We start from the raw sequence: 10,405 nt of genomic DNA on the forward strand, positions 1-10,405 counted from the left end.
AGCACCAGTTTTCTCTGCAGCACACAGGTTGTGGATAGCCAGTTGGGGTACAGGGAATGAATTCAAAGAAAAAGATGGTGGATAAGCTCAGGAGGGCAGGACACTGACTCCCTACCACTCACCAGGCCCAAGCTAATTCTAGTAAACCCTTTGCAGACTAGCATGACTTTGTGTGGATAAATACAATGGAAACGAGAAAACGTGGTTCTTTGTATATATCCAAAGTGCTGGCTAGGCCCTTCACTTTGCCCATAGTCAAGCTGATTGAACTTAGCATATTCTGGCTCAAATTTTTATTGAGTTGGGCCCCTTGGCCTTTAAGTTGTATATCTCAATTGTCTTTGAAAAGATTTGGCCTCCCCATATGTATTCAGAGCACTGGAAGAGCACCCATCTGTTTTTATGCTCATTTGTAACTACACCACCTTCCAGCCCTGTGAGGTCCTTTAAAACATAATGACATGGCTGATGGTGAGAAATTAAGAGAATGAGGTGAATGTTCTTACTCTTGGACAAACGTTTGTGGGAAAGCAATTTCCCTTCCAGTTCTGGCCTCATGCTTCTGTTTCTAGTGAATACCCAAGCTCAAGATTATCTTGGAAAGTATGTATTAACCACCACGGATGCTAAGAAGACAAAATAATCATTCTGCCACTTTGTTTTTCCCAGCATTGACTTGTCCTATTGACCCTCCAAGGTCAATGAGTGAGAAATTAACCAAGAGATAAGCAGAAAAATCCCAAGACTTGCTAAAGGTGTATCCTCATCTTTCCTGTAAGTCTCTTGAAACCCTTGCCCCAAAAGGAAGGATCAGTGGAGACCAGGAGTCAGATTCAGGGGTTGGAAATGCCCAAGTTGCACGCACACACAAGACAGTGGCGGCAGCTACCATTCTTCCTTGAGGGGAAAGGGAACTCTAAGGTGGCCAAAGTTCTGCCCTATCTAAAGACTCCAGGTACTATGAGGGTTTCTGTGGCCATTTTGCAGTGTCTCACTGATACGGCTAGCTCCCTGTCTCTCAAATCTGCCCTTCTTTAAATACTTGGAGTTCATCTACAGAAAAGTCTCACCCGCCTCCACAGGGGCAAACCTTCTCCTTCCCCATGGGACCCAAGCATCAGCCCAATCACCCACTTACCCAGGGTCATCTAGTCCCACTCTCCTCCTGCCTCTTCCTGCTAACCTTGGAATCCTCACCATTTTCACTGCAAAGAAGTGGAAGGCACAAAGTCTACCAGCTATCTCCATGTTTCCGTTAAAACGCATGTGAAGCATACAGTTAAGCAGTCCCTGGAGTGACTGCACGCTAGTGATATCTACCATCTCTTGCTACTTGTGTAGAGGGGTCTTCCAGTATGTCTCTCTCCTGCTGGCACCCAAGAGATTTTGAAGGCGGGGGTTAAGCCCCTGACCTGGGAGGAATGCGCCCCCTTTCGGCGAGAGAAAGCAAGGAAAGGAGCTTCTAGGAAGGCTCAAGAGTCCGATCCGGCGGAGAGCTGCGCCCCAGCGCCCTTGGAATTGGAAGAACAAGGGCTGAGGTGTGGTGGGGCGGGGGATTGCATCTTCGTCCCGGCCAGCAGAGATGGAGAACTTTAAAATCTAAAATAATATGGCTGTATTTATCTTCGCTGATTTACTGAGTTAACTGAACTGAACTGAACTTTACTTCTTCCGCCACATCTCCTGCAACCCACCCGGCAAAAAGAGTGGCCAGTGCGATAGCCATTCCTGCATGAAAGTTTCATTACAGTCTCTCATCCGCCTGTTAAGTATATTTCTAATCGTTTGCAAATAACTCCATGAAAGTAGACCAAATAGGAACCAGAGAATCTGTTTCTGTCTTTCCTCATAACTCGGGTCCTGCGGATTCAAATTAATACACACTTTTTCGAACGTATTTCTCCTTTGGAGCTGAGCCTGGGGGAAACCAATAATGGCAAAAAGGAGGCCCAAAGTTCTTAAGAATTAGAGCTCCCTCATTACGGTGGTGCAGCAAAGCTACTGGGCAATCCGGTGCCCCAAGGACCCAAAGACAGCATTCTGATCCTAACTCAGACCTACATAAATTCCTGCATTTGAGAGCTTAGGGGAACAGCGGAATCCTTGATTCTGCTTGTCCTCAGACTCGTCTGAGAAGTCACTTGTGCTTGTGATTGATTTGTTCTGACATGTTTTCTTTATTTTCTTTCATAAAATTTCCGTAACCCACCACCACTTGTGCCTTTGTTCCCCTTCCCCTCCCCTAAAGTGGCTATTGCCCCTATAATCCGGCTTCCCAAATATTTTTTCATCAAGAAAAGTGGTTCCAGGACAAGTGTAATGTAGTGGGGTTCTTTCTTTCTTTCTTTTGGTCTTAAACCTAAAATTGATAGCCTAAAATTCTCTGTACGACTGCTTCCTGCAGGCTCCCTCACTAAATTAGACAAATGACGACGCCAAGAATCTACTAATATTCAGACGGTGGAGACTCCTTGCTCAAAAATTTTCATACTTGAAAATCAAACCCTCTGACCCCTAAACACCGATGACTGTCCCTCAGACATCTCGGCCTTGTATCTCCGTATTTATTGATTTTATAACTAACAGCATTCAGAGAAAAGGAAGTCGTGGTGGTTTGTTGATACTATTATTTACTGTTTGCGATGGTTGGTTTTTAACTGAGTGTTTTTAACCTGCTCATCAAACTATTTGATTTTACAAGAATCCAAAATCTTGTGTATAAATAATAACGCTGTTGACATGTGCATCTTCTTTGAATTTTTGAAAAGTTAGGGGGTACCATAACTATGGGACTGGCGCTCGCCCCACCTTAAATTAAAACCCCTATTAGAGAGAAAAAAAAAAACAGTCCAATCAGATTACAATCGTGCGCAATCACAGGTAGTTCTGTAAATGTTTGGACACCAAGTGGCAATTGGGAATTGGACCTTTACTTAAAATTTTCATGTAAATGTCGGGATACCTAGCTCGGAGGAATGCTCTGAGGATCCTGTTGGTTGAACTTACAAATCGCTTGTATGGAGGATGCTGAACCCTCGTTTTCGTTACTGGGAAGGATTGTTACCCCCTCCCCCAAAGCTCTTCTACCCTCTGCAAAGAAAAATATAAGCACAATGCAAGCCTTATCTCCTTTTCTACAAACCACTCCCCCATTCCTAAAAATTGTACTTCTTATGGATTTTACTGACCCATCTCTACTAAAGGGTAAAAAATAAATACATATTCTGAGAGTCACTGAAAGTGCGCACCGCCAGGAACGGGAGGCACGCGAGGTTCGCATGCAGAGGCGCGCACACATTTGCAACTTCCTTGTACCCGAGGCCCTGGCGCTTGCTCGGGCAAAGGACTGGGGTTCTCCGGGAGCTACAGGTCTGCTTAGAAGGTTTGCCCTGCTAAAGAGAGGGAGCAGGTAAACAAGATAGGGGAGAGGAACTGTAAAAGAAACACATCTTTTAAAGGAAAAATCAAATTGGTCGAGAGATCCTCATCGTTGAAAATCTATAGATGTTATTTAAAAGTGAAAAAATGTAATGTTCCCGGAGGTGGCTACTGGCCAGAGCAACGTTCAAAATTCGTATCTGAGGGGATCTGAGCCGGTGAAGTAGGAACATAATTTTGGCTCTGAAATTGCTGATTTTTTTTGCAAGGGGCGGGAGGGGGGGGTGACTCTTGATGATTTGGAGATGATTTATTTACCCGTGTGGTAAAATCTAAAATGACGCCCCTGGGAAGACGAAGGAACTTCAGGGACCCGTGTGACCTGCTGCTGCCCGCCCGACGCCCCTGGTTCTGAACTGAGCTTGCCGGGGGAAGGTTAAGGTCGCCAAGCTAAAAAGCAGGGTTGCGTGACGCCCAAGGTGGAGAGAAAGGCGCTCCGGAGTCTTTCCAGGGCCTCCTCGGTGAAATGTACGGTAGAGCCAGTGACTCACTGACTTCTAAAATGGGGGATCTGGAGCCCCGGGGAGTATTGGCAGCCGGGGCCTCGGATTTTAGAGGATCACCTCCCCGACGCTTCAAACTCCAAGCGCCCTTCGCTCCAAAGCGGGAGAAAGTCACTAGACTGTCAGTTTCTCCGAAATATCGAGGCCATTCAGCCCCTGGCTCTTGCATGTGAGATAAACAAGATTCACACATCTTTTCTGGACTTGACATTCGACCCTGGGGACTCAGTGACCTCCCTTGATCCTGGATTTCACTGCCTCCTCTAAAGAGAAAAAATATTTCCAGGCTACGCTTAAAACGGTGCATTTCGTTGACTTCCCCTTGAATCGAGATCACTGAGGCCCAAATTCAGAGTGGCGGCACCGGCTCCAGGTTCCCGGGGTGTTGCCGCAGATTTCTGGTGCCATAGGTGTTGCAAATACAGAGACTCCAGAGGGGACCGATGTACCGGTGTGAATTCCAACAGGGAAGCGTCCGGTGCTCCCAGGGCGTTTCCCTGGCCTTGAAGAGCAGGCAGAAATGGGCCCCCGGGAGTGCGGCAGGCGGGTTGGGCGGGTGATTCTTTCTCGCCGCGTTTACACCTCTCTCTTTGTGACAAATCGATTTCCCCGCGCCGCTGCTCAGTATTTGCCTCGCACAGCGGCCCGGGGCCCAGCTGCTCCCGGTGCACACTTAGCACCGCCTTGTGAATGCGTGCGTGTGCGCGCGCGTGTCTAATTGACTTTCCGTCTACCTTTTTATGACTACATGTGTTTCCAACAAAAGGTCTTATTAGGACAATCTGGTTTCACTAATTTAGAGGTTGGGAACGTGGAAGGCAGGCGCTTTTTTAAGAGTTTGCAGAAGTTCAGATTAAGAAATGACAGCGGGATGCACCGTCCTCCTGGGGTAGGTCTGCCTATTTTTATGCCCTGTTCCTCCTTCCTCTCCCTAACTACCCCTGTTGCACCACCAACCCACCCTTCACACGCCACACTCCCGCATTAGCCACTGGATTTCTAAGGGTGTTAAAGAACCGTTTCTTTAATCACTGAAAGTGTTTGAACCCAGAAGTTTGAGAAATTTACTAGGTTGGGAATATCAGTAAAAGGAGAAAGAAATACTACAATAGAGAGGAAAGTGGAGCGAATAAAAAGGGGGAAAACAGATTTGTGGCGTGACCTGAAGGACATCAGTGGGAAGCCTTCACTTTGGACAGTGCTTGGCTCCTCTTTGCTAAGATGGGTCCAGTTTGTAATTGGAAAATCTGCAAAATTAATAATCTAACATTGCAAGTGTAAATAGAGTCCGTTTTACTTATTTGAGTTGAATGGAAACTTTAGGGAGGATGTATTGCTACATAGCTCTGAGAAGAAAAGGGGTCTTTGAAATGTTCCCCATCTCTCCAAAGGAGAGTATGGTTTCTCACTTGAGTAGACACCCAGTACGCTGCAAAAAGTGCCTGACTCTTGGTGCCATCCTCTGTCCCTTGCAGCTGGCAAGCCTAGCTCTTGCCCTCTGCCTGGAGACTCTTCTCTGATTCACAGTCTGAGCCTCACTGTCCATGGCAAACTGAAAGCCCAGTAGCCCTCCACCAGTCCTGATTTCTGGGTAGCTGTGACAGCTTCCTTGGCATCTCCTGGTTGGGGCCCAAGACTAAGGACAAAGGGCCTCCTGAACACTTGCTACCACTCAACTTACCAGACCCTCTTATTCTCACCCCAGAGATGGGGAAGAGAGGAGGCTGAGGAAACACGGCTTCTAAAAGCAACTACCCATGTGTTAGAAGGATGGGCCCTGGTCATCTTCAGAAAGCAAGGCCTATGGCAGTGTTTGGGTGTGTGTGTTATTTTGGTTACTTCCTCAGCCCCAGGTGTCCATCTCGAACTGCATTCTGTGGCCTCCTGGAGCTGTCTACCATTCTTCTTCAAGCATGCTTTCCCCCAGAATCTCAGTTTCCTTTTCGGGGTTGCTCCTTACTCCTAGAAACTCTGTGATGTACTCAAGTATCAAGTGGGCAGGTTCCCATAGGTCTCATCCCTTCCCCTCAGGACAGACCGTCACCAACTCCTCCTGCTGCCCTTTGCCTGTCCCCTGGCGAACTAGCGCTGCACAGTTGCCACGTGCTCAGCGCAGCCTAAGGCCTGGGTCTAGAAGAAGCCATCCCTGAGTTGCCTCCCCATGCCAGCCTGCAGCCTCACCTCAGATTAGCGGTGCTTCCCAGCTGGTCTGCTCAACTCAGCCTTGCTGGGTAACCACGAGGAGGCCACCATGAACCCAAACTCCCCTCTCTTTGCATCCACATAAAGTCAAAAGACAGGACCGATCATCATCATCCCTCCAGTTCCGGCCTGTGTGGACCCTGGGCTTGCTCCGGCCACCTACCCTGGGCCAGCTTTACACAGCCCTCTGCTTGCTCTTGGGGCAAAGCAACCCTGGCTGGTCTCCCCTCAATGCACCCTGACCTTCTGTGCTGCAGTTTCTTCACAACCTTGATTTCTGTTGTGGCTCCAGCCTTCTCTGAATAATGGTAAATGCTGTGATTAATAATTAGCCATGAAGCTGAGTGATAGGCACAGGGAAATTCAGAATGCTATTTTCCCTACTCTTTGCTTCCCTGATAGCTCAGTTGGTAAAATATTCCCGAGTAAAGTTTAAATATTATTTCACAGCGCATTTTCTTGACCTACAAGTGTCTACACCATCTATTAACTTGCTCCCTGCCTGTGCTGCGAGCGAGCAGCTCCCCAGAAGGTGCCAATAACCTCAACAAGGACACTTCTGCACCTAGCCGTTATCCAGGACTTGGGGACACCGGGTCTTCATTCCTCAGTTTTTCCCCGGTGCCTGGCCAGGTCAGATCCCTCATCACCCTCTGCCCATGCCCATAGTAGGGTGGATGGGCCCTAGTTTGCTTTTAGCTAAAATACTTTGAGGGAAGCCCAGGCCTGGACCAGGGATGCAGGGCCACGGTCAGACGGCCTGCGGTAGGGATGGGCTCTCCCTGCGGCCTGTTTCAGCGCCGCTCTCCCACCACTTTGCACAGGACTTGCTTCCAGCTGTTTCTAAATCCCATTTGCTTTGCTATGTGTTTTCCAAGAGTCTGACCTTGGCACTGTTATTTGAAAATCATAGATTGCCAGTGGGTTCCCTGGTTCCACAGCCGCTGAGTTCCAAGACGAAAGAGCAGTCAGCAAATAATGGCATGGAAAGGGATCAGCCTCACTTAAAAACTTCCAGCCAAGTTCTGACTCTTGCAACCTTGAGGAGGAAATATCCAACTCCATTTCACCTGGGATAAGCCAGGTGACAGGTCTGCTATAGACTCCTCCAGGACGTATGGATATACCTGAAGTCACGTTTTGCGAGAGTTCCTTGGGGACGCGATAGCAATCAAAGAGAGGGCCAAAAAGAGACTCTACATGGACTTTTCTGGAAATCTTAGGGCTATTAGGGAGAATTCTTCCAATGTAACACCGGGCTTGGCCTTGGAGCCCGGGGCCTCCGCCGCGCATCTCTCCTGTGTGGGACCGTGCGGGGCAGCGGCTCGGGTTTCACCCCTAAAGGACCCTCCCTTGCTTCGTCTGAGTTTTCCCGTGTCATTCAGGCCTTTCATTCTACCAAGGGTCTTAAACCCTTAGGCAGGTGTCGGCTACATTCCTGGACAGAGAGCGGATCCGGCGTTCGAGCCGGGCGCTCCAGGGCCGCCCCTCTGGCACCTCCGGCCTTCGGAGCCCGCGCGCGCTGCGCCGCGGAAGCAGCGCGGGTCCAGCTCGCTTTACGCGGTGCCCTCCGCCTCTTCGGTCCCTTCCGCCCTCCAACCCGCTTACGCCCCCCAGGAGAAGCCCTCCGGACCCGACTCAGCATCCTTAACCCGATGCCTTGTCAAACAGGGCAGGCTCCCCGAGTTTGCAGCGATCTGGGACCCTTTTCCTTTCGGCCCGGCAGGCGGGAAGATCCGCCAGCCGCGCTCGTCCAGGACTGAGAGGCAGCGCAGCCGGCTTCTGCGAGAGCCCGCGGCGGGCAGTGTCCCTGACCCCAGCCGGGGCCTCGGAGCCTCCCTCAGGCGTCCGCCCGGGCTCGTTCCTCAGCGGAGCCCTCCTCTTCCCTCCGTCTGTGATCGGCCCTTCCTCTGGCCACTGCCACCAGCCTCTCCTCGTTCCTGACTTGCTCCCTCCGGCTCCCGGCGAGCTCCAGCCGCCCAGCCCGGACGCCCCCGCCCCCGGTCCGGGATACACACACACACACACACACACACACACACACACACACACACACACACACACACACACACCCCGCGGGCATCGCCCCCTCACTCACTGTCCTGTTGCGGGGTGTCGCTGCCGCTGGTGAGTCCCGGCGACTCCAGTAGGCTCCGGCCCGCCTCGCCCACGCTCTCGTCCGCCTGCGCCGCCACCATGTCCCCCGCTTCCTCCAGGTCTAGCAGGTGACTGACGGAGAAGTTCTTTTTCGCCTGCAGGGTGTCGAGGTTGCCCGGGCTGTCCAAGCGGCCGCCCAGCGCCGGTTGCCGCTCCAGAACGTGCCCGTAGCTGGAGGTCATGGTCTTCCCCTCCGATCCCACCCACCCCCCTTTCCCGCTCGAATCAACACCAAACGCTGTGGGCGCGAGGGGGGAGAGGAGCCGAGTCGGGCAGAGAGAGGGGGGGAGTGGAGAGAGAGAGAGAGAAGGAGGGGAAGGGAAAAAAAAGTGGAAAGAGGGCGGGGGACCCCCTTCTGTAAGAGCAGAGAGTTCTGCACCAGCAGCTTTCGACAGCCTCGGTTGCTTTCCTGAGGCCAAGTCCGGCGCGGTCCAAAGAGATAATCCACACCAAAAAATAAAATGAAAAGTCACCCTATGTTCAAGTCAGGAGAGAAAAAAAAAATCCTTTCCAGCTCTCCAAAAGAGTCCACACGCACGCACTAAAAATAATAATAAGGGGGAGAGAGGAAAGGAGAGGCCAGCAGGGCGGGGGAGTTAGGCAAACAGAAGAAGAGAGAAGAAGGGGTGGGAGAGAAGAATCAAAGTGGGTTGTTTTTTTTTTTTTTTAAGGTTAAAAAAGTTATTCCCAGGCAAGAGTTCAAGCACCAACAGAAGAAGGCTTGTTCCAGCTTTAAAACATCTTCAAGAAAACGTGTTCCCCCTCTCTGCACTCCTGTGGATTCTCAGGAGTGACTAAAGTTTCAGGAGGAGAGGGTGATGTCTTGCAGATGTATTGGAGAGCAGGAGTCTCACTTTACTTTTCGTAAGGAGGGGGGAAAAAAAGCGGGGGGCTCCAAGAGTCCGAAGGAGGGTGGTAGTGGGTTTCCCCCGTTCCCTTCGCTCTCGCCCCCTCTTCTCGCTGAGCTCCCTTTTCCTTCTCAGTTGGATCAAGAAGCTCTCTGGCACTTCAAAAGGCACAAACTGGCATGCAGAGGAGGCTTTGTAGGGAATACAAGAAAATTGGAGACCCCTGGGAGGGCAGATCTCGACTTAATAGGAGCCTGTAATTACGTGGCAAAGCCTTTGTGCGGTGCCTGACGGTTTACAGACCCCCTTTCTCCATCACAATCTCCTTCTTCCTCCTTTCCCTCGGACCAGAAAACAGTCTGATTAAGAAAACCCCCTTTGCCAACTTCTGAGCAAGAGAGAAAGAGAGAGGGAGGGAGCGAGAGAGGGAGAGAGGGAGGAGGGGGCGAAGAGGGAGGGAAAAGAAAGGAAGGGAGCTCCTTTGGATTTTTTAAGTAAAGGTCTAATTATCATTCCCTTGCAATAGTATCACGGGGAGAAAAGACAAACTGAAACCCACATTCACTTCAAACGGGCTGATTATTTTGTTTCGGCATTAACTCCTCCAGATTTAAGATCCTGTTGGAAAATCTTATTTGCATGTTTTGATAACAGCTGCGGGGAAATTTGTTGGAAAAAATCCACAACTGTCTCAATCAAATTTTCTTCTCTCTCTGCTTTTTTTTTTTTTTAAATAACATTTCCTGCTGTTCTAACAATTTGGGGGTGGTGGGGGTTGAAGGAGCGCCTAAGAGCGAGGGAGAGAGCAAGGAGATTAAGACTACATTCGGTTCTGCAGAGACAGTCTATTAAATAATGTGATAAAATGATAAGAGCAATCATAATGGAAGGCTCTTCCACGCTTCTTCCGTGGACTGAAGGCAGGTTGGGGAAGATCTAGAAGGCGCTGAATCGATTCGAGTCTCTCCGCGCGGCTAGGAATCCAGGGCCAGGCAGTAGGAAATTTACATATTTATTTAGCTGGAAGAAAGGACTCTAGACTTTGTCATAATTGCTCTCTTTCCCCCAACCCTGGCCAATTTCGTAACCTCTTTGGTGCGGCCAAGGTTGCTTCCCCAGGCTACGACGCTAAGCCGAGAGGGTCGCGCTGCCCAGATGCGGAGGAAGCAGGGCACTCCTAGAGCCAGCTGCGGGCGGAGGCTCAGGGTCCAGTCCGGCTGGCGCGGGGTGGGGGGAGGGGAGGAAGGACTGAGAGGG

The 10,405-nt window shown here is 50.4% G+C and overlaps 1 protein-coding gene across 2 annotated transcripts in view; it reads right to left on the bottom strand.

Moving 5' to 3' along the window:
• PRRX1 (paired related homeobox 1) overlaps positions 1 to 9,513 on the bottom strand; it is a 77,890-nt gene extending 68,377 nt beyond the window's left edge. Inside the window, exon 1 of one of the 2 annotated variants that reach the window (XM_088845477.1) lies at positions 8,242 to 9,513. In XM_088845477.1, coding sequence (XP_088701603.1) covers positions 8,242 to 8,482 — 241 coding nt within the window. In that variant the 5' untranslated portion in view covers positions 8,483 to 9,513. The remainder of the gene's footprint in view (positions 1 to 8,241) is intronic. The other variant, XM_088845478.1, reaches the window with a different exon arrangement.
• Positions 9,514 to 10,405: the final 892 nt, after the last annotated feature.

The sequence above is a fragment of the Moschus berezovskii genome, chromosome 17, assembly GCF_049115385.1.
Source record: "Moschus berezovskii isolate FMDL1 chromosome 17, NW_MosBer_1.0, whole genome shotgun sequence".
Taxonomy (NCBI): domain Eukaryota; kingdom Metazoa; phylum Chordata; class Mammalia; order Artiodactyla; family Moschidae; genus Moschus; species Moschus berezovskii.